Source organism: Pipistrellus hanaki (genome assembly GCF_964339955.1).
Source record: "Pipistrellus hanaki genome assembly, chromosome: 2".
Taxonomy (NCBI): Eukaryota; Metazoa; Chordata; class Mammalia; order Chiroptera; family Vespertilionidae; genus Pipistrellus; species Pipistrellus hanaki.
In genome coordinates this window covers 54357696-54382596 of record NC_140504.1, presented here as the reverse complement: position 1 = coordinate 54382596, position 24901 = coordinate 54357696, and the positions used below count along the sequence as shown (strand labels likewise).

The 24901-nt window shown below is 39.3% G+C and overlaps 1 protein-coding gene across 1 annotated transcript in view; it reads right to left on the bottom strand.

Moving 5' to 3' along the window:
• POLQ (DNA polymerase theta) overlaps positions 1 to 24901 on the bottom strand; it is an 88452-nt gene that overhangs the window by 12038 nt on the left and 51513 nt on the right. Inside the window, exons 19-26 of the mRNA XM_084871492.1 lie at positions 23013 to 23253; positions 20202 to 20395; positions 17439 to 17576; positions 16052 to 16226; positions 13160 to 13286; positions 12122 to 12243; positions 9681 to 9865; positions 6707 to 6818 (exon numbers count right to left, since the gene is read on the bottom strand). Of these exons, the coding sequence (XP_084727618.1) occupies positions 6707 to 6818; positions 9681 to 9865; positions 12122 to 12243; positions 13160 to 13286; positions 16052 to 16226; positions 17439 to 17576; positions 20202 to 20395; positions 23013 to 23253 (1294 nt within the window). The remainder of the gene's footprint in view (positions 1 to 6706; positions 6819 to 9680; positions 9866 to 12121; positions 12244 to 13159; positions 13287 to 16051; positions 16227 to 17438; positions 17577 to 20201; positions 20396 to 23012; positions 23254 to 24901) is intronic.

Genomic DNA, 24901 nt, shown 5'->3' with positions numbered 1-24901 from the left:
TTGGGAAAGGGTGCAGGCTGGGCTGAGGGACCCTCACTCCCATGCACAAATTTCATGCACTGGGCCTCTAGTTCAGTGTTTCCCAACCTTCTCTCATGATGAGAATCACCTGGTGGAGTTGTTAAAACACAGATTCCTGAATCCCAACTAAGAAGTGCTAAACTAGAATTTTTGGGAACATATAGGTAAAATTGTATACTTAACTAGTGCTCTAACACAGATGTTATATACAGAGCACTAAGTTAGGTATGCAATTTTACCTATATGTTCCCAAAAATTCTAGTTTAGCACTTCTTAGTTGGGATTCAGGAATCTGTGTTTTAACAACTCCACCAGGTGATTCTCATCATGAGAGAAGGTTGGGAAACACTGCTCTAGTTGATATATATTAACATATGTATATACTCATTTAACAAACACTACGAGATACAAAACATTCAGTCACCTTATAGTCAGATCCCCATTATCAGCCTCACTAACTCACTGGAGGGCTACAGGGTGTGCTTGACGTATCTTGCTCAGTCCCAATCGGCCAGACTCCAGCAGCAAGCTAACCTACTGGTTGGAGCATTTGCCTCCTGGTGGTCAGTGCAGGTCATAGCGACTGGTCAACTGATCAAATGTCTGTCCCCTGGTAGTCATAGCAAGCAGTTGAGCGGCCTTAGCATATCATTAGCCTTTCACGCTTTGATTGGTTGAATGGCTGACAAGATGACCAGACACTTAGCATATTATAGTTTTTATGGTCTTAAAATTCATAAAAGATTTAATTATACTTTATGTTTTCATTTGTGCCTGCCTTCTTTTGCTAAGTAGTATTATATCACAGAGATATACCAAAATCTGTTTATTTATAGTCATGTTGATAGGCATTTGGACTGTTCCCAATCTTGGGCTATTATGAATAAAACTACTACAACATTCATGTTCAAGTCTGTGGAGCAAAAGGGGCCACATGCTAACCTGACAAGCTCAGGGAAGGCCTGCGTGGCAGTCTTGCAAACTCAGAGACCTAAAGTAACCACAAAGGATGGTCTGAAAGTACCATCCTTAACTAAAAGCAGTTATGTGGGTAGTTACCTCCTAGCTCATTTTCACTAATAAGGTCAAACTTTACCTTAAATGAGCCTGTCTTTTTGCATCCATGATAACAAATCCTTGAAATGTGTGGGTAACTTGTAACTTCCCTTTTTCTAGACCCCTTGGGGCACAACCTAATGTACCTGGGCACCAGGACAGATACCACAAATTCCTTTATTGTATTGTCATCAGGTTAATTATTGACTATTAACTATCCTGCACCCACCTAAGTATGTACCTATCATTTTACATTTTATCCAATCCCAGAGGTTCCTCACCACCACTCCCCACCGCCCCCCACCTTTGCTCTCTCTAATCTATCACCAATGGATTTCATGTAACCCACCTACATCACCTCCTTCGACTGCAATATATAAAAATAGATGAAAAACTGCCATTCTCTGGAGCATTATCTCAATCCATTGAAATACTGCTTCCTGACAATTGTCGACAGTTTGGCTCAAATAAATTCACAAAAATTCTTTACCGATTTGAATGTTTTTATATTAACAAGTCTTTGGACATATGTTTTCATTTTTCTTGGGCAAATACCCAATAGTGGAACTGCAGGATCAAATGGCTTAGTTTATGTTTAACTTTGTATGAAAGGACCATACTAATTTCTAAAGTGGTTATACCATTTCACAATTCTCACAGCAATGTTAAAGAGATACTATGTTTCTAATTTTAGTCATTTTTCTTGTATTTTTAAAAAATATTTTTATTGATTTCAGAAAGAAAGGGAGATAGAAACATCAATAATGAGAGAGAATCATTGATTGGCTGCCTCCTGCACGCCCACCCACTGGAGAGAGACCCTGCAACTGGGGTATGTGCTCTCCAACAGAATTGAACCTGGGACCCTTCAGTCCCCAGGCCTATGCTCAATCCCCTGAGCCAAACCAGCCAAGGTTCTTGTTTTTGTAATAGTATCTCTTTGTGGTTTTAATTTTCTTTTCCCTGATGACTAACAAATGATAACATTTGATGTGGTCATTCATCTATCTTCTTTTGTGAAGTGTCTGTTCAAATCTTTGACCTTTATTTTATTGGATAATTTGCCTTCTTAGCATCTATATATATATAAAAGCCCAGCGACTGTTATGGCAGAACAACCAGAATGACCAGAACCACGGGTGGCTATGACACGCACTGCAGAAGCCAACCACCCTGATCTGGGCCACAAGTGGCACCCCTACCCCCACCCCACCTGGCCAGCCTAGCCCCCGATTGGCCCCCAACACCTGATTAGGGGCAAGGCTGGCTGCCAACTGCCCATGGCCCCACCCCCAAAGACAGCCCCCACCCGGATCAGCCCCCAGCACCCCTAAATCACTGCCTGGCTCTCTGGTGCATGTACATGTAGTGTAAGCACAAGAAAATAATTATTAGTCCCTCTGACCCTGACCAGAGTCTCCAGAGGGCTCTGCTAATACTACAGCCAAGGTGTAGAATTCTCTCTCCAGGGAAGACAGCCCCAGGAGACCTTCCAAGTTAGCCAATGGAATGGCGACCCTTTGCTGAGGAATGTAGAGAGGCTGGGTGGGGATTTTGTGAAATTGCATTGCCTTGCAGATTAGGTGTGCTTTCAATCTCTCTTTAAGAATCAGAGTTATGGAAGGGGAGTGGACTGACGATTCTTGGGGAAAAGGGGAGTGGGAGGTACAGAAAGAAATGAAACATAAACTGTGCATCTATGGATGAGGACAATGGGGGGTGGGGAAAGGAAAATTGGGGGTGGGGTGGGAACCTGGTGGAGGGGAAAAAAATGAGGAACTTTTGTAATAATATGAACAATAAAGATTTATTTTTTAAAAAATCTGAAACCTCACCAATAAAAAAAAAAGGAGGGGGGGCGGCAAAGAGGACCTGCAGGCTGCCAGGAGCAACAGTGAAGGGTAAGCACATTAAAAACCGAAAACCTTTTAAATAAACAGTCATGAATATCATATTGGGAAACTGAGGGTAGAGCCCCAGGAAGAATGCAAAAATCATTAAAGGGCCATCATCCATCTTGATATACATTTGAAAACAACACATAAACAACTTCATCTCATGGCACGTGAAGTTGCAAAACAGTTCTGTTGTGGGTTTTCTTTTGGGCCATCCATAAAGTACAATTAGATCCAGCTGGGGGAAAGCTATAGCTTCCAGCATTGGACCTCCTGCCAGTCCCACCCCCGACTGGCCCCCATCAGGTCAGGGCAGATGGACCCCACCCGTGCACTAATTCATGTACTGGGCCTCTAGTTGTTTTATAAGAGTTCTTTGTATATTCTGGATGCAAGTCCTTTCTCAGATAATAGGAGCTGTAAATATTATCTCTCAGTCTATGGTTTGCCTTTACATTTCCTTAGTGGTGTCTTTTATCAATGTTTATCTTTTTTAAAATATATTTCTTATTGATTTCAGAGAGTAAGGAGAGGGAAAGACAGATAGAAACATCAATGATGAGAGAGAATAACTGACTGACTGCTTCCTGCACACCTCACACTGGGGATAGAGCCCGCAACCTGGGCATGTGCCCTGACTGGGAATCAAACCATGACCCCCTGATTTATAAGTCAATGCTCAACCACTGAGCTACACCAGCTGGGCTATCAGTATTTATCTTTTATGATTCAGTGTTATTATCATATGATACATCTTTGCCTATCTCAATGTCACAAATCTTTTTTTCCCCTCTTTCTTCTGGAAGACTTATAGTTTTAGCCTTTACTTTTAAGTCTATGCTCCATATCAAGTTAATTTTTTAATATAATGTGAAAAAAAATTAAAGTTCATTTTTCCCCCTATACTGGTATCTAGTTATTCTAACACCAATGGCTGACAAGACCATTTTTCCTCCAATGAATTACCATGGTAACTTAGTTGAAAATCAACTTGCCACATATGTAATGGGTCTATTTCTGGGCTTTGTATTGTGACACACTGTTCTCTATTTCTACTCTTATGCCTACCTTAATTGTAGTTTTATAATAAATTTTGAAATCATTCAACATTGTACTTCTCCAAAAAATGTTATTCAAGTCCCTGTGAATTTCCATATAAATTTAGAGTTAGCTTATCTGTACAAGAGTCTAATTAAATTTTAATTGGCATTCCACTGAATTGTCATCATAACAATATTTTGCTTTCTAGTAAACCCACATGGTAAACCTCCCATTTACTTAAGTATTCTTCAGTTTCTCTCTTGCTTTGAAATTTTCAATAAAATATTGAAATTATTAAATGTAGCCTAAGTATTTCATGTGTTCTGAAGTTATTATAAACTAGTGACCCAATTCATGGATTTTTGCACACTGAAAGGAAATTAATTAGAAGAAATATATTAATATCGCTATTCGTCCTTTCTTTATTATAGAAGTGTCAACCAAATTCATGATCGACAATGACAGATTGAAACACACACATGCGATTGGTGCCAATGAGAGCTTTATATGTATCCTGCATGTTCGAGTCAATTTAGCCTTTTATATATGTAGAATAAACTTGCTTAATTAAACCTGCCTTCTGATTTAGCTAAACTTTTCCAGCCCAGTGAAGCACCCCAACTTCTCTTTCAGGTAATTGTCAGCAACACAGCAGTAAATATCAACATGAAGCCAATTATTATTGTAGATCATGCAGGGAGAACAAAGGGTAAAATATTTAACTCTAGTAGTGTTTGACTATATTCTGCACAGTGAGAAAACCTTAAGTTTTTTTCAAGTTCCACCATTTCTTACTTCTTTTCAGTCGGGTTAAGTTTCTAAACTTTATAAATCTGTTTCTGGCTAATGAAAATAAAATAGGATTCTATCGAATCTACCATCTACCTACTCTAGGATTCTGTGAGGATCAAATGAGATGAGGCACAGAAAAACATTTCACAGACATTTGGTTAAATTGTGAAATGTTTGCACCTGGCTATAAACAAGTTGAATTCCTGGGCTGAAGCAACTCCAAGTAGGCCAGTCGCTAGGGAGAGGAAGACAGGCGTTGCTACTTAATGCCATTACCAGGGCGCCCACAGAAACCGTTTTGAGCTGGGCTGGGCTGTGGGCTGCATTTTGCGCAATGGGGTGTTGGCAGAATTGGCTGTGACTTGGTGAGGTGTCGTTCCGGGGTGGTGGCGGGGACTGTGTCCCACTTGGGGGAAGCCGAGTGTTGGTTTGTCAGGTCCATGGTGCCAGCCAGTGTGTGTCATGGCAGCTCCTGTATTGAACATCTGCCCCCAGGTGGTCAGTGTGCATCAGAGCTATTGGTCACAAAGACACTTAGCCTTTTAGATATATGTACACTAGAGGCCTGGTGCATGAATTTGTGCACGGGTGGGGACCCTAGACCTGGCTGATGGTTGCTGGGCCAGGTGCAGAAGGAACAGATGCTGGACACCAACATCAGTGCCCCGAGACCACACAGTTCCCCGCCTCCCCCCCTCCTCCTCCCCTCACTGCCATGCCGCCACTGTGGCAGGGTGGAAGTACCATGGGAGGTTGGCCAGCCGAGAGAGGTTAGCTGTGGGAGTGCACTGACCACCAGGGGGCAGCTCCTGTGTTAAGCATCTGCCCCCTGGTGGTCAGTGCACATCATAGCAACTGGTCAACTGGTGGTTCCATCTTGATGGTCACTTAGGCTTTTATATATATAGTTTTTATTTTTTACTCATATACTAATTGTTTATTACATTAGAAATATAATTTATTTTTAGAACTTGACTTTGTATGGTGGAAACTTGCTAAATTTAGTTATTTCTTTTAGTAGTTGTTTTTTGTAAAATTCATATGATTCTTTATGTACAAGATCATGTCATGTGTAAATAAAATATTCTTTTGGAAGACTGGGGACAAAGTTGATTAAAAAGAAGCATAAAAGAACTTTCTGGGTGATGGTTCTATGTCTTGGTTGTGGAATATGACAGTGTGCATTTGTCAAAATTTATAGAACTATATACCTAAAAAGGGTGAATTTTATTCTATGTAAATTATACCTCAATAAACTGCCAAAAGAAAAGATAATTTAAAATAGTGATACTCAAATTTCTCTATAACAGCAATTGTTCTCTCACAGGTTGTGGTACATTTACCAATGGCTTACTGTTTCATGTTAAAGCCATCTAAACCTAAAGTACAGGATAAGTCCAAGACTTGATGAGATATTCACAATGACACGTAGCATATACATTTGCTGCACTCTGCTATTCCATTTCCATGCCTAATTTTTTTATTTATTATTATTATTTTTTATTTCAGAGAGAAAGGGAGAGGGAGAGAGAGAGAGAAACATCAACGATGAAAGAGAACCATTGATAGGCTGTCTTCCACACACTCCCCACTGGGGATCCAGCCTGCAACCCAGGCATGTGCCCTTGGCCAGAATAGAACCTGGGACCCTTCAGTCCGCAGGCTGATGCTCTACCCACTGAGCCAAACCAGCTAGGGCTCCATCCCTACTTTTATAGGGGGGGGAAAGCACATCTTAGTAAATAATTATAATAAGGTTATTTCATTAACATCTGATGACAACTTCCAATTAATATAAATGTTAATAAAAATTCTGTAATGCAAAATTTTAAAATTAATATAATATGGAAAGACAGTTGAAAAGAATAGCATCTAGAAGATAACACTCGAGGCTCCTTTACCGGTGTATCTGGATTTGAAGGAGTCAATGTAGCACGCAGCATCGTTTTCTTTAATGCCCATCTGCTCTCCCAAAGACTTAGCTCCCATTCCATAAATGATTCCATAGCAAATCTGAAAGGAGGGCATCACACTCAGTAAGCAAATGAAAGGTCATAAAAACAAAATGCAAATATAAAAAATTCATTAAGTTTGAAATTTGATAAGCATTTTATTCCACAGTGAGTCAGAGAAATGTTTAGATCTGTTTTTGGCGGGTTAGATCCATAGAAGCTGAACATCTTTTCTGCCTTTTAGCAGTACTGTTTTTTTTTTTTCTGGGAGACGGAAAGAAACAAAGGGTGGGATTGAACATGAATGTTGTGTGTTTTAAGAAAGTAATCCTAGTGACTTATTCATTTTTATTTATTTGAGAGACAAGAGAGAAAGGGGGGGTGGAGGAGAGAGGAATAGAGAGGGAAGGAGGGAGGGAGGGAGGGAGGGAGGGAGGGAGGGAGGGAGGGAGGGAGAGAGAGAGAGAGAGAGAGAGAGAGAGAGAGAGAGAGAGGGAGGGAGGGAGGGAGGGAGAGGGAGGGAGGGAGGGAGGGAGGGAGGGAGAGAGATTAGTTGCCTCCTGCACAATCACCAACTGGGGATGAGAACTGCAACCTGAACGTGTGTCTTGGCCAGGAATTGAACCTGTGACCTTCTGGTATACAAGATGATGCTCCAACCAAGTCACATTGGCCAGGGCTAATCCTATGATTTAAAAGGAAAGATTTATTTCTGATTCTTTGTCATTTATCCAGTCTTCAGAGCAGCTTTCTACTCCTCATAACTCCTCAAAACCTCATTAACTTCTGCTTAAAGAAGTGCCTATGAGTAGGAAAGAAAAGCACACAAACACTCCTATCCTCACCTTTAGATAGCACTAAAAGAGTTTGCTAATAGGATAACTCATTGGAAACGAATATGCTTTTCACCTCACAGCCACCTGAAATCCCACAACTGTAGAATTCATTTGAGTTAAACAAAAAGTAATGGAATTTTGGGCATTATGTAGGAAAATGATCTAAATAGGTAAATAAACCAACTGATTTATAATAAGTATTGCATGGGTCCAAATCCCAGTTCCAGCATTTACAAGATATATTATCTTGCACAAGCTACAGAAACCTTTAGCATCTTGATTTCTTCATTTATAAAATAAAGACAATAGTAATACCTATATCATTAGGGATTGTTAGGATTAAATCAGTTATAAGTGTTTAGAAAACCGCATGCCATAAAGTAAGTTCTATATCCATGTTAAATAAACATGGATATAGAACTTGATTTGAAAGATAACTTGCAAAAAATTTAAAAAGGTAACTTGTAAAAAATGAATTTTAGAATGCCAGCCTGGCCAGTGTGATGCAGTGGTTAAGTGTCAACATATAAACCAGGAGGTCATAGTTCAATTCTGATCAGGGCACATGACAGGGTTGCAGGGTTGGTCCCCAGCGAGAGTGTGCAAGAGGCAGCCAATCAATGATTTTCTCTCATCATTGATGTTTTTATCTCTCCTTCTCTTTGAAAACAATAAAAATATATTATTAAAAAAAGACTTCCAAAATCTTTTCATGTGATAAGATAGCTAGTAGTATTTTTCTTTTTCTTTTTTTTTTGAACACAATGAGACAAATTTCTTCCATTTTTTGTTTTCCTTTTTGATCTTTCTAGGTTGTATTTTGTTGTGATGCCAATTTTTTTTCCCTTCTTAAACTCAGATCTATTACTTAGTGCTAACAGATCTCAGAGATCTAACAACAAAAAAAAAAAAACCTCAAGAATTAGGTTGTTCGGTGCAAACTAAGTAAGGAAAATTGGTATAGCATAAACACTATTACATCATGCTAGAACTTATTAAATGGAGGCCGCTATCATCAGGGGGAAAATGTTTAGGTTACAGAGTCAAATGTCTAAATTCTGGCATTTTGAACTTAACCTGGCTCTACCATTTATAGCTATAAAACCTTAAGCAAATTACTAACTTTCTGTGCCTCGGTTTCCCCTATATAAAATGAAGATAGTAATAATAATACCTATTTCATGGGTTTATTATGAGGATTAAATATTAGAATATTACCTATTTTACCTGGAGTTTGATTCTTGCTAAATGCAGGACCCCAAAGGAGATTAAACGGAGAAGACAAAAGCTAACTTCCTAAGTCATGGGAAACAGCGTTGGTGCTAAACAGACAGTGGTGAGAGGAAGTGCTTCATGCCCAATGAGCCAGTCAGAATTACAGCTGTGGGTATCCTAGTAAATGTAAAACTAGGAAAGCAGGATCTTAGAGGTGGGGTGGAGTGTCTTTATCTCAGCCATCAACCCTATTTTCTTGAAAATGGCATCAGATTTCCCACAGGTCCAGTGGAAAGGAAGTATCGGTGTTAACCCAGGCCAGGCAAGGGCATAAATGTGGCCTTTGGTGGTCTTTGTGCCTGACATCATTCAGGTGTAGAAACTCATGTGGGCCCACTTGAAAGGTCCAAGGGAGTATGAAGTTCACAGGTGGATTAGCTAACCAATGGCCTCAAAAAACTAAAAAAGCTATCAGTTACTAATTATAATCCACAGCACAGCAATATTTATTTTTTAACAAACATTTAGAGAGCATCTATACTTATAAAAGGGTAATATGCTAATTAGACCAGAAGACCTTCTGGGAGACCTTCCAGATGTCCTTCCAGACAAAGCAATGGTGGTGGGGCCAAGACTGAGGGAGTTAGGGGCGATCAGGCCAGGAGGGGAGGACAGTTGGGGTGATCAGGCCAGCAGCAGGGGGGAGCAGTTGGAGGAGAGCAGGCTGGCAGGGGGGTAGTTGGGTAGAGCAGGCTAGATAAATGTAGTTTGAAAGAGGCAAAAAAGAAATCAGTCTTCAACTGCAAATGACGGAGATAATTTTTTGAATTATTAAAATTCACACTGATGTTAAGCATATTCACTAAGATTACCTGCTTTGCTTGCTGCCTCAGTTCTTCCCCTACAGACTCTGGCTCAGTCATCTTCCATTCCGCTGCAATACTCCTGAAAACATCAGCTCCACTGTTTAATACTTGAATGAGACGATTATCGCGGGATAAATGAGCCAAGACCCTCAGTTCAAGTTGAGAATAATCAGCAGCTAATATTACACCACCTGAAGGAGAAGTAATTTTAGAAAAGCTGAACAAAGGCAAATCCAAGTTTTATATAATTGAGAATGTTGACAGAAATTTAGTTCTAACAGAACCACAGGATCATGTATCCAAAAATTAAAAACTTACTCTTAATATGATGCAATTCAGTTCTGTAAGTTAGATCATTTTTTCATTTAGCTTTCAAGTATATGTAACATGTATAAAGCTACCCCTGACCTCTGCTCCTTAACCACTGTGGCAGCGTTTCCCATAGTGTTCCCATGTATTATTTAAAGATAGTTTGTGATGCGAGGCATGTTATAAACTCTAAAATATCTAGACATGTAATTAATAAACTTAGAGAAGATAAAACAGAAAAAAATAGTCATTGGAAATTTTAAAAAAGAATAAAAAACAGAATAAAATACAAATAGCAAGATAGTAGACTATAATCAATCCACATATCAATAATTACTTTAGATGTAAATGAACAAACACCACATTTAAGTGACAGAAATTTCCAGACTGAATTCATATATATTTTATTTTATTTTATTTATTTATTTATTTATTTATTTATTTATTTATTTATTTTAATATATTTTATTGATTTTTTACAGAGAGGAGGAGAGAGGGATAGAGAGCTAGAAACGTCGATGAGAGAGAAACGTCGACCAGCTGCCTCTTGCACACCCCCTACGGGGGGTGTGCCCGCAACCAATGTACATGCCCTTGACCGGAATCAAACCCGGGACCTTTCAGTCTGCAGACCAACTGAGCCAAACCAGTTTCGGCAAGAATTCATATATATTTTAAATTAATTAAAAAATTTAAAGCAGAAGCAGTATAAAATAGTTGCATTAAACAATTTTATTATTTAGGTAAGAATAAATTAATGGGTGAACAGATAAATAAAATGAAGTATACACATACAATGGAATATTATTCAACCTTAAAAAGAAGGGAAATTCTAACATTTGCTACAACATGGATGAACCTTGAAGAATTCATGTGGAGTGAAATAAGCCAGGTACACAAGAACAAATACAGTATGACTCTACTTACATGAGATAGTAGTGTAGTCAAGTTCATAGAGACAGAAAATAGAACTGTGGTTACCAAGGGCTGAGGAGCAGGAGAGGGAGAGTTAGTGTTTAATAGACACAGAATTCCAGTTGGGGATAATGAAAAAGTTCTAGAGATGGGTGTGGTAATGATTACATAAGGCATATGTATGTAATGCCACAGAACTGAATACTACTTAAAAACAGTTACAGTAGTCCTGGCCGGTTTGGCTCAGTGGATAGAGTGTCGGCCTGCAGACTGAAGGGTCCTAGTTCGATTCTGGTCAGGAACACATGCCCGGGTTGCAGGCTTGATCCCCAGTGGGGGACATGCAGGAGGCAGCCAATCAGTGATTCTCTCTCATCATTGATGTTTCTATCTCTCTCCCTTCTCCCTTCCTTACTGAAATCAATAAAGGTATATTAAAAAAAAAATAGTTACAGTAGTAAAATTGTATTAATTCATATTTAAAAAGCAAGCCTGAAATTTGCCAAGCAGGCTATGCTATCATAGAACTGAATTCACTCTTAGAATATATGTTTCTGACAGAATTCAAATAAATTCATATAGTTAACTGCACTGACCCAGACCTGCCAACTTGCAAAACATAAACAAACAAATGTATATTCCAACAGTAGGGATTATCTGGGAGTTAGATTATGACTTCCAAATGTTTTAATGGCAAAGGTTTATGGCTGGAGTACTGAGGAGAGGTCAGGCAGGAGGACAGCCTTCATGTTAACCCCTGTAAGAGGAAGCAGCGGTCTGGAGAAAAGGAGAAGAAACAAAATGCAAAGCAAGTCAAAAAGAGAGACAAAAAAAAGTGTGCCTTAGTGGTCAAGGGAGGAGGAGACTGAGGAAAGTGAGGATTGATTAACAGTTAACAAATGCTGTAGAAGTCAAAGAGGATGAGGACTGAACTATCCATTGGATTTTCCAAAAAGGGTTACAACGACCTTGGAAAACATGGTTTTAGCCATATTGGCATGTATATTGTATATGCCAATAACCATATACCACCAAGTTTCCCACAGAGACAATAACTGATTGTTATACACCTGGCAACACAAAGGGGAAAAACAGGCTATTCAGAGGAAAGACGGAGGTATGAATGCATACTTCTGAGTCTTATTCATAATGCAGGCTTTACCAGTGTTTTGAAAAAAATATTCCGACAGTAATGAAAAGCTCAAAGACCATCAGCATCCTACCTGGGAAAGGCACGAAGGCGTGCCGCATGCTGACCGAGAAGGGCATTCCGCTGTCTGAGCTTCTCTCCTCCTGCTGGGCCTGGTGCGCAGAGTTCAGACCACAGCCCTTCTTAGTTCCTCTTCTGTCATGTAAACAACATCATCAGCTGAACATGAAGCAGACTCAAATATGTGAAAAGGCCTGATTTTTCAGTAAAGTTAATGTTTCCATGTAAGAAATTTAAAAACCTTACTATTTGAAACTTACTTTAAAGCTTAACAAAAATTATAGACTTTTTTTTTTAGCAAACATTCAATTAAGTAGGAAGTAAAACATTTCTGTAAAAGCCTTTCCCACTACTTCTGAGACAATACATTGACATTTAGCTCACTTCAGCAACTCTCTTTGACCAGATCTAACATACATCATCTTTGCTATTTTTTTCCTTTGTGTGTAAGAGAGGAAGGCAAGAGGGGGTATTCCTGACTTTGCTAAACTCTTGCTTTTAGTATTTGAATTAAATAAACATATTCTGGTTGATTTAATTAGTGGCACAGGTTTTCAACATTTCACCATCAACTAGCTTCTCCTCCTCCTCCTCCCCCTTCCCTCCCTTCCTCCCTCCCTCCCCCCTCCCCCTCCTTCCCCCTCCCCCTCCCCCTCTCCTCCTCCTCTTCCTCCTCCTCTTCCTCCTCCTCCTCCTCCTCCTCCTCCTCCTCCTCCTCCTCCTCCTCCTCCTCCTCCTCCTCCTTCTTCTTCTTCTTCTTCTTCTTCTTCTTCTTCTTCTTCTAGCAAAGGTGGAAATTCATTGAAGAACAAGTACAGACTCCAATTTGTGGGGAGGGGAAAGAATCACAGCACAGACTCCCATGTGGGGAGGAAGAAAGAGTCCCCTCAACCAGCTTCTTTATGAACAAACTCAGGGTTTGAAATGGATAGTAGAATAGAAATGTATATAGCTAAAACAGAAATTTCAACTATTTTCATTATTTTGTCCACTAGGCTATTCATGCTCACAAAACTATATTAATGCAAAAACAAAAAAACATAATGTCTACCTGCTCATAGGAAGTAGGCCTTTGCCTAGGGCTTGGGAGGGGGGGCTTTCTTCTACTAGTGTTGGCATTTGGATCTTAAAATCTCTTGGCACACTCTGAATATTTGGTTCTGTAAATGTTACTCGTCCTAAAATCAAATAGAATAAAGATGTAAAATTAGCGCGAGATCTAACATTTATCTTAATTGTAATTGCATTTCTGAATTATCTTAAAAACTTATGCTCTGTTATTGCTAAAATCAATTTATATTTAAATAAAATATTTTTCATTATGTTTATGTGCCTAACAATGATAAAGTAAGTACAAGATAAATTCCAACATAAGTGAATATATGAATCAGCAATAATACAAAGTTTTACATTAACCTAGCTCTCTAGCAAACAAGCCTATGATAGGAAGTAATTTGATAAACTGAACTATTCCTATGCTAAAATGAGTATCAGATGTCAACACTATAAAATGTTAGCATTTATATTAATGAGTGAAGACTAATCAAATGGATCCTAGGCTAAAGGACTGTCGACGCCTTTAAAAGCCAGGAATGCACAAGAACAGAGAAGAGGATTTGGAGCCAAAGAGCAACATGAATGCTGAAGAGGGACAACTGGGCCAGAGGAGTTGGCTTTTGTGGGAGAAATAGAGTAGCAGTGAGAGGTAGAACGTCTCTTTCTACATCTCACCTGGATGATTTTCCTCCTCGTCATCACTCATCAAAAAGACCAACGCTAACATGGACATAGCTGAAGACTAGAATCAGGTAGTTAATGAGTTTTCTTAGGAAACAGAAAGCTATTTGTTTAAATATTTATAACCTTTATTTCCCCCAATAGTTCACATTTTATTTTTTTACTTCTTGGTTGAATGTTTTATAAGTATTGTTCAAAAGAAGTTTCCCTGACCAGTGTTGTTCAGTTGGTTGGAGCATCATCATGTACACCAAAATGTTGAGGGTTTGATTCCAGTGAGGTCACATACCCAGGTTTGCGGGTTGATCACTGATTAGGGTAAGGCAACCAATGTCTCTCTCTCTCTCTAAAAATCAGATGAGAAGTTTTTTTAAAGTGTCTTAAAAAGGAGTTTGGGTACCTGATTTTGTTTTTGCAGTTTTTATAATACATGTATAGTGATGTTTTATGATACACCATTGTAATAGGCTCTCTACTAGCTACTATATATAATTTCATCTTCTTTTAATGAATCAGACATTTTAAGTACCTAGACATTGTTTTTCTGAATAAACCCATGATATTATGCCTCTGTTATTTAACTTTTAGCAAAAATTAGTCCACAATTAATGGTAGATATGAATATCATTATTGTCATTAAATGGCCTATTCAGTGTTACAAAGCTAACAAATAGCAGATGAAAACCCATCTTTGTGCCTCAGGTCACTGTCTTCTTTTTTGTAATACTACTTAGTTGTCAGGTTTAGTGTTTGAATTAATGAGGTAACACTGGCAGACAAACAAAATGATAAAAACGACAAGATATGAATGTAGCATTATGGAGGTGAAGTCTAAGAATGAAATGGCTTTGCTATATTTAAATAAACTTGTATTTCTAAAATATTCTTTAAATGTAGATATATGGAATTGATTGCTTTCTGCTTTATACACAACAAACAAGTGTGCAACAGCTTTGAAATTCTAGGTTGATTTAATTTTTTTCACCAATAAGGATTTATTTTATATATGTTTACACCAATGAAACTGAAATACTAAGAGGGCAAGGAATGGCTAGGAAGAACTAAGAGGTTAGTTAAATCAAGAAGAAGGAAAAGAGAAGTTGTTGAGAACAAGGAATAAGCAAGCAGAAAAAAAAGCAGCTCCTCATGGTGTGTCCATCCTTAACAACAGCAACAGCTGGCGATGAGCCACATTCTAAATGCCATGCACTATTCTAAACATTTGACATGTAATATCCCATTAAGTCTTCAGGATGATTGGTGAGATATGACTATTATTATACTTTTTTTACCAAGAGAAAACTTGGGCATTGAGAGGTTAAGCACTTTGTCTAAAGGTTAACAGCACCAGGATTCAAACCTTATAAAAATCTGGTATCAAAACCCATATTCTATACCATCCATCTAAACTTCCCTATGAAGAGTTAACACTGCCCTTACTTCTACTGCACACTGCATTTGGCTAATATTTAAAGTTCTGGCCTGGTGGGCATGGCTCAGTGGTTGAGTGTTGACCTATGAACCAGGAGGTCCCGGTTCAAATCCCTGTCAGGACACAGGTCCAGGTTGTGGGCTCCATCCCCAGCATGAGGGAGGGGGGGGGAGTAGAAGGTTTCTATCTCTCTCTCTCCCTTCCTCTCTGAAATATTTTTTAAAAGATTTTTTAAAAAGAATTCAGGGGGGGAAAAATAAAAATAAAGTTCTGCACTGCCTAGAGAAAGAACACCTTTTTTCCGCACCATATTATACTTACGTCTGTGCCAAGAGGACCATGACACACCCAAAGGACTCCACCGCTCCCTTTTCTAATTGAGTAAAATAAGATGCTCACTCATTATACAAAAGCCCCATACACCTACTTAGATTCAAGTTGGAGAGAACCTTAAGGTGTTCGGGAGAGGGTTAGACTGAAATTAGATAAGATCATTGACTCAAATATTTAATCCTAGATATAAATCAGTCTCGAACACCTAGTTTTTCTATACAATACTTGAAAGCAGAAGCTCTATCTTACTAACTTTCATCTATGTATCTAGGTAGTATCCACCTATGCTTTGGATGTAGTATGTGTTTCATAAATGTTTATGAAACTTCATTTAACCCAATGATCAACGCTTGAATTCCTTGGTGATCCTAAGAAAATACATATATGAAACATTTTTTTTTCCAAAATTGAATATTGTCCACATTTAAAATTCCTCATTACCTGTAGCAGTGTGTGACTGTGATATAGGATAGATTCTTTCCATTCCGAGGAAAGGATTCAGACGCCTTTCCCGCTGCAGGGGAAAGACCACTTTGGTAATAGCATTAGTGATTCTTCTCCACTCTAATATCAAGTTTGGTAAAGGATGTAATGACTTCAATTTATTTAAAACATCCTGCCAAAGAAACATAAGGTAAGATCTGATTCTTAAGCAAATTTCACAGCAAATAGAATCTCTTTTAGGTAAACAATATACTCTCAAAATTAAATCTGCTAACTTCTGTATCTATAACTCAAAATTACTGTTTGGGTTCTATAGAAATCACCATAATGGTAAAACCATGATAACTATAGATTATTAAAAGCAAACATGTTAATGCTGAGCAACATCAATTTAGATCTACTCACACTCCACCCAAGAGTTTACACCATCTCTTTTTATCTCTATATTTTTCTCCTCCATTCCTCAAATAATTGGAAGTTTCCCCTTTTCCCCCTTTTTGCCCTAATATTTTCATTGTTTCTATATCAAGAAAATTTGAAGACATTTATCTTTAACACTTTGAATTTTCAATGCTAAAGACTTTCAATGAATGTTAAAGAATAGAAACGTGTGAGCTAAATAAAAAGTTTTGCTACAGAATAAAGCTGTGGAAACTTCCCCAGATAAGGCAAGACATAGTTAATGATATTAGGGTCAACATTCTACAGCAAAAATGTAAAATAAGCCCTTTCTTCTCTCCAATGCATACACTTCCTATGGATTATAGCTAGCAATTATACTTTGAAATCAGCAGGTTAGATTCTTAAAAGAAACTCATGTAAAATATATTATTTTGCCTGGAATTGAAAAAAAAATTATTTCTATTGGCTTGGGTTTTTTTCTATTTTTAAAAAAAATTCCCATATCTTTGTTCATCTATAATAATAAAAGCATAATATGATAATTAGACTGACGTCCTTCTGGGATGAAGCCGGGGTTGTAGCGGTGGGATCCAGGCAGCCGTGGCAGCGAAGGCCTACTCTTGCACAAATTTCATGCATCAGGCCTCTAATGTTCCTATAACCATGTAAATTATATTATACTGGAAGACTAAGAATAGTGGATGTCAATAATTAAATGATGCCTACAGGTCTGAGTTTACAAACCTTTACACTGTTTTAATGAGAGGAAAGACACAACTGCTAACTCAGATTATGGTCCAGGTTTTCCATGCTGAAACATCTCTACATTTATTGTGGGCAGCCAAACCACAAACCAATTTGTTTTTAGGTGGAAAAGTTCAAATGGTGCGCTATGTTGAATCTTGATTTCATCAACATTCTTTGAAGACACCAAGATGCTAAAAGCAGTTCAGTGCTGCCCCGTGACTGCCCCAAAGAGCACCTTACTAGTGCTGAACCGTTTTCCCAGCTTCAGCTTGCGTCCATTGTCATTCCCTCTTCTGGTAGCACCCAACGTTTTCTTGCTGCCTTGGTTGTTTATCTCACCATTTGGTGGCAACTTTAATTCCAAAAATAAAACCTGTAAGAAATTAAAGCTTCTTTAGTCAAGAATCAAATATCGCTGAAACCAGCTTGGCTCAATGGTAGAGCGTCGGTCTGCGGACTGAAAGGTCCCAGGTTCGATTCTGGTCAGGGGCATGAACGTTGGTTGTGGGCACATCCCCAGTAGGGGGTATGCAAGAGGCAGCTGGTCGATGTTTCTCTCTCATCGACGTTTCTAGCTCTCTGTCTCTCTCCCTTCCTCTTTGTAAAAAATCAATAAAATATATATTTTTTAAAAAGAATCAAATCTCAATTATTGTCATTAAGGGGGAGAAGGAGACATGTAATACTTTAAACAATATAGAATTGAAAAAAAGAAAACATTTAAAAAGTTATTTGAAAAAACAATCATATAGCTCAACATGGGTTGGAAGAATGGTTTGTGGTTTTTAGGAGAATTTTGAATTATCACATTTAATAAATAATGGTAATAAAATTTATATGTCAGTAGGCTATCCATACTACTTAGGTGCTGACAGATTAATACTAACACAGGCTTTCAAATAGTCAAGAACACAGGAATGTGTACTCTGTGCTGAACAGCTGACAAATAAGCTATTGACGTTGAGACTTTAGGTTACTCTGAGGATTGTGAACACTCCTAAATACCACTTGATGTGGTAAACAATCTGGCTGCTCAATCACTTAAGCCCCATAGAGTTAATATGGGAGCCCTCATGACTATTTTGATCACAAAAATCAGACAACATAAGTAGGAAGGGTCCAAAAAGCCATCTAATTCTACTGCCATAATGAAAGCTAGAGTGGCCAAAGCACTTACTGAAGATACAAGGCCTACACAGGGCAGGGATCCAGGCTCTGGGGCAGAGAGGGGATTTGTATATAAATTATTTCTCCAGGCTTCAATGAACACATCTATGAAATGAGGGGGTTGAACAAGATAGGGTAAGAAACACTATTATTTACTGCACATCTGCTAAATGTCAGCCATTATGCTAGATGCTTTAACATGTGTCATCACATGTAACTTTACAACAATTCTGCCACAAACCTGAAAAATATGTACAATATTACATGACCAGAAAGTAGTAGAATTAAGAATTAGAACCCAGAGTCTTATAACTATTAGGTTATAAGACTTTATAGGTTTTTTTTTTTTTTCTTTTCACTAACCCATGCTTCCCTCTAGACCAGGGGGGTCAGCAAACTTTTCCCACGAAGGGCCACATAACAGATATTTTCAGCTTTGCAGGGTTTACTGTCTGTCAACTTCACAAATGTGTGACTACAGAATGAAAGCAGCCACAGAGGATAAGTAAATGAGCAGGTGTGGCTGTGTTCCACAGATCTGGCCTGCAAGCTGTAGTGTGCTGATCCCTGCTCTAGACTGGTGCCATCTGAAAGAACATTTTGCAATAATGGGAATGTTCTGTATTTGCACTATTCAGTATGATAGCCACTAGCCACAACATGGCTTCCAAACATTTGAAATGTGGTTAGCACAAATAAGGAGCTAATTTGATATATCTTATTTAATTTTAATTAATTTAAATATTTAAACAGCCACAGTGGCCAGTGTCTCCTGCATTAGTATAGTTATCCTGCCCAGTTCAAAGATTCAACTTAAAATCAGTAAGGATTAAATGCTCTGTGTAAAACTGTTAGATTACCTTAAATATAGCTTCTATTTTAACATGGAAGACCTAGGAACAAACTAATAACACCAAAGGCCTTTTATTCCAGCTCAGAGTTTGGTCTAGGTCTATTGTCCTAATACATTAGTACCCACCTGAGTCACAAGAGCACAGGTTCCTGTCTTTCCTCCAAGCTTAGTCATGCTGAAATCCAGATATTCTACATCTTTTATAAATTCCTTATGTAATTGTATGTGCTTTCAGGTGGGTACTAGAGTTAGTGAATAAATGAAGGTAGGATACAAACCCAAGAAATCTGTCTCTAAAGCCTATCTTCACCAGTTTGTTATATTATTGAATCACATCTGGAAGACACCATAACTACAATGCTATTAAGTGTTAGCACCTAACCTACATTTGTAGGAGAATAGAACACCAATCTTTCAAGATAAAAAAAATAAATAAATAAACCATGTCAAAATGTAAGTCAGGTGATAAAAATCTTAATTAGGTTTAAAAAGCAAACAATCAGAAAAATCAACTTTTCATTAACAACTGAAAAAAAGACCTAGTTCTGTATTCTAAAAAAGGATTTACAAGTGAGGAAGGGGTGAGAGCCCATAAAGTGACTAACTTCATGGAACAACAGCTTTGCTGTTATGCAACTGTCTTTTGTTCAACATATATTTATTAAGTGCCTCCTCTGATCCAGGCAAATTTTCTTCTCATAGAGCCTATGGTCTAGGAGCCTTATCACCTTCCTACTTCATAAATATAAGATATAACATAAATTATATGCTAGAATACTCTATCTCCAAAGAATTCTGCTTAAATGAACTGTTGTTTTTTTTTTTAACTGAGCCTTGATGTTCAGATAAACGTATTTAGGAAATGAACACACACACACACACACACACACACACACACGCACGCACTTCTACATAAACACACATCCCATTTTTAACTCTAAAAATCACTTTTCTAAATTCCAGATTCCCATATACAACCTCAGCGATGTCATCTGTACTGGTGAAGGAAAAACTGTGGCCGGCTAGTTGATACGCCTGAGTCTCAATTGCATCCAGCTTGGCTTGCATTATGTGTTTCTGGCTTTCACATTCTGCAATACTAAAGCCAATTCCATTCAGTTCTAGCAAGGCCAAGCAGTACTGACAGGGCATTTCCACTTTACATAAAACATCTGGAAGACAAAAGGAAAACTACAACATTACTTTACCAGCCAACTGACTTGATCAGCATCATTATATAAAAACCCTGGGTCTGCAACAACCGGGAGGCTTGACCAACTGGAAGTCAGTCCTGTACTCAGCGCTGGGTTGCAGTGGTGACTCAGTGATAACTGCTATGGCTGCAGGCATGGTGATCCAGCACTGACTGCTGAGTGGGCTAGGAATCAGGCCCAGAGAGAGGCCTGAAGAGAGAAGCAGGGTCTGATCATTTGATCAGCACCTACCTCTCTCTTGAGCTCCAGGCCTGGTCAGCAGCCACGCCTCCAATTCCTCCAGGCCTCCACCGGAGCTGCTGATCAGCTCCGCCTTTCTGATTAGGCTCAATTGATAGGCCCAGAGATGCTGACTGGCATAGAAACTGACTAATCAGAACCAAATTGGCCAGCAGACAAGGGCTGTTGGGGGCAAGATCAGGCCAGCAGGGGAGGGAAGTTAGGGGTGATGAAGCAGGCAGAGGCAGTTAGAGTGATCAGGCAGGCAGGGAAGAGCAGTTGGGGGCGACCAGGCTGGCAGAGGAGGGCAGTTGGGGGCAAGATCAGGCCAGCAGGGGAAGGCAATTGGAGGTAAGATCAAGCTGCTGGTGAGATCAGGCTGGCAGTGGAGGGCACTTAGGGGCAAGATCAGGCCAGCAGGGGAGAGCAGTTGAGGTGACCAGGCCAGCAGGGGAAGGACAGTTAGGGGCTATTAGGCTAGCAGGGGAGCAGTTATATGTTAATCAAACTGGCAGGGGAGTGTTTAGGGGTTAGCAGGCTTGCAGGCAGAAGCAGTTAGAGGAAATCAGGCAGGCAGGCAGGCAAGCAGTTAGGAGCCAGCAGTCCCAGATTGTGAGAGGGATGTCCGACTGCTGGGTTGGGCCCGATCCCTGCAGTCAAACATCTCCTAAGGGGTCCCAAATTGGAGAGGATGCAAGCTGAACTGAGGGACACAATGAATTTTGTGCACTGGGCCTCTAGTATTATATAAACATACATAATAGGAAAAGAACAAGATACTCTGTCCTGGGACACATTTATCCAAACTTTAACAAAAATCAGCTCTACTGGGAGAAAATCATCTGTCAGAATACACCCACCCATCAGGCAAGACATGAGAAAAGAAAAAAAAAAAAAAAAAAAAAAGAAGATGATTCTGGAGGTCCATTAAAATAACAAACATATCCTAAAATAATTATTTCCAAACAATATTTCACAGCTATCCACATTCTCTCCAAAACTTCCCTTATCTTTTAAAAATATTTTTTTATTGAATTCAGAGAGGAAGTGAGGAGAGAGAGATAGAAACATCAATGGATGAGAGAGAATTATTGATCGGCTGCCTCCTTTATGTCCCACACTGGGGATGGAGCACACAACCTAGGGATATATCCTTAACTGGAACCAAATCCGGGACCCTTCAGTACTCAGGCTAATGCTCTATCCACTGAGCCAAACCTGCTAGGGCAAAACTTCCCTTATCTTAATGTACTTCAATTATCTGGAATCCTATCCTATCTAATAAAAGAGTAATATGCAAATTGACCATCACTCCAACACACAAGATGGCTGCCCCCATGTGGACACAAGATGGCTACCACAAGATGGCAAACAGGGGAGGGCAGTTGGGAGGGACCAGGCCTGCAAGGGAGGACAGTTGTGGGCAATCAGGCCAGCAGGGGAGGACAGTTGGAGGCAATCATGCCTGCAGGGGAGAGCAGTTAGGGATGACCAGGCCAACAGAGGAGAGAAGTTGGGGGAGACAGGGCCTGCAGAAAAAGAAGTTTGAGGACCCAGGCCTGCAGGGGGAGCAGTTGGGGGGGACCAGGCCTGAAGGGGAGGGCTTTTAGAGGCAAACAGGCTGGCAGTGGAGCAGTTAGGGATGGCCCAGATTGGAGAGGGTGTAGGCTGGGCTGAGAGACACCCCCCATGCACAAATTTCATGCACCAGGCCTCTAATCTATATATATAAAAGCCTAAGCAACTGTTACAAATGAACAGCTGGAACAATGGGTCAACCAGTTTCTATGACGTGCACTGATCACCAGGGGGCAAATATTCAATGCAAGAGCTGTCCCCTGGTGGTCACTGCACTTCCACAGCCAACCTCCCATGGCTGGCCAACCTCCTGCAGCCCCTTCCCCTGGCTGGCCTCCCGATAGGCCTCGATTGCCAGTCAGGCTGAGGGACCCCACCCATACACACATTCATGCACCGAGCCTCTAGTACATGAATAAAACATCACTAATTCTCTTCATTACAGTAGAGTGTGAGACTGGTAAATTCTGGCCAAACTAGAGGCAGATGCCTATTTTTGTAAATAAAGTTTTGTTGTAACACTCGTTTTCATCTCTATGGCTGCTTTGGTGCTATGATGGCAGAGTTGGATATTTGTGATTGAGACTATCTGGCCTGCAGAGCCAAAAATACTTACCATCTGGCCTTCAACAGAGAAGTTTGTGGACTCGCCTACTAGACAATCCAACATTAGGGTTTGTGTAAAAGGTATAATTTACTTTTCTATAATAAAAAGTGGCTAAATATAGAATTATCACCAATTTGTAACAGCATAAATATGCTAGGAACTTTGCTTTACCGTAAAGGTTTTCTTTCTTCAACAAAGAATTGAGTTGGTTCATAGAGTTGAAGATGAGAATTGACTCTACACATGCTCTGTATCGCCTTGAATGCTCAGTGCTGATGTTCAGTCCCAGGCTTTGAACTCCTTGGCCAGTCTCTATCCCATCCAGGAGTGGAAGCTCATGAGGAAGAAAACTGGTAACTATGCTGTGAAGAGTTGGTTCCTTGGAATCTGGATCTAGTAACCAGCACGCCACCTGAAAGAATAGCAATCTTTTCTTGATTGATTTTTTTCAAAGACATTTCTGCACACTTAAGTTAAAAGGGGGGGAAAAAGAAACCTCATTTTCACTTAATACTTATTCATAGGTCTTCCCAGGAAAGGAGAAAAAAAGAATAATAGTACCAGGACTCATTTTTGGTACTAATAAGAGCAGTGATCTTCAAAAAAGGAAAATATACTTTTTCAATTACTGCAATGCTCCTGCTGACCTAGTTCTTAAGTGGGCTTAAATCCAGTGCCTCTAAGCTAGCTGAAACCATGTTTCTGAAAAAGAAGATGGACTTTTCTCCACTAAGGCTCATGTTGGCTAAGCTACTATAATAAAGATAGGCCTATAAAGTTTCAGGTTTATTTCATTCTCTCTTAAAATCAGAATAAGTGAGACATAAATGTTTTATCACTAGACGTTCAAATCCATTGTTTTAGAAAGCCTTTGGCTTTCCCCTCACGGTGAAGGCCTGTTACCATGACCATCCAATTGGTCATTTGATTGCTATTTTTAGTTTCCCAAATGAGACTAGATGACCTGCAGTTGCTAACTCTAGATCTAGCAGACCAAAACTGGATTTAGAAAAAGGAGATCTAGGCCCTGTTCATAATTCTAACAATTATTATATGGCTCAATTACTTCTTTTGTAGGTTAAGAATGTAGTTTTATGGGGGAGAGGGTTGAGATACTGTAAATTATAAAAAATAGATAAATATCATCTTTGTCCCCAGTTTCCATATTTAGCACAGAGCTTCCAGTAACCTTGGAATTTCCAAAGTGGTAAGAAATGTACTAGTAAAAGTGTCTTTTGTTAGGTCAATAGGTGACTTTTGGAATGCTCCTAATTCATCTAACAATGGAGAATGGAAGGGGTTGGATACTGAACTGATCACCCAGGGAAAATGATTTAATCAAACATGCCTAAGTAATGAATCCTCCTTTTAAAACACAAAAGGAGAGGGTGTGGAGAGATTTCAGATTGGTGACTGAATGGAATGGCAGCTCCAGGCCCCTGCTCACATACCACAACCACATATCTCTTCATCTGGCTGTTGATTTGTATTCTTTAATATCCTTTGTAACAGACTGGTCATATAGTGAGTAAACTGGTTTCCTGAGTTCTATGAGCTGCTCTAGCAAATTAATTAAACCAGAGGAGAAGGTGGTGAGAGCCTCCTATTTATAGATGGTTGGTCAGAAGCACAGCTAAACAACCTGGGACTGTGGCTGGAGTCCGAAGGGGTGGCAGGGCATTTTGTAGGATAGACAATCTGACACTAGTGTCAGAATTCAGTGGAATTGGACACTAGACGGGGATCCAAAGAATTGTTAGAGGTGTGGGGAAACCTCCCCCCACCACTTTAGAAACTTGTGACGAGAACCCTTTTATGAGGTACTAAATAAAATAATCTACTGTAAAAGTTGGCAAATGTTTCTTATAGAAATAAGATTTCATAAATAGTTTATATTCTTGCATAAAAAGTGTTTTGATCTATAAAACCGATTATATCAAGTAGTTTATGCAAAGGTGCTACAAAAATCTGTGATGCTACCGTAGTTTTAATAAGCTCATATTATCCATATCCCCATTTTGGATTCTAGAACATCAAAATTATGTGACAATCTTTTATAT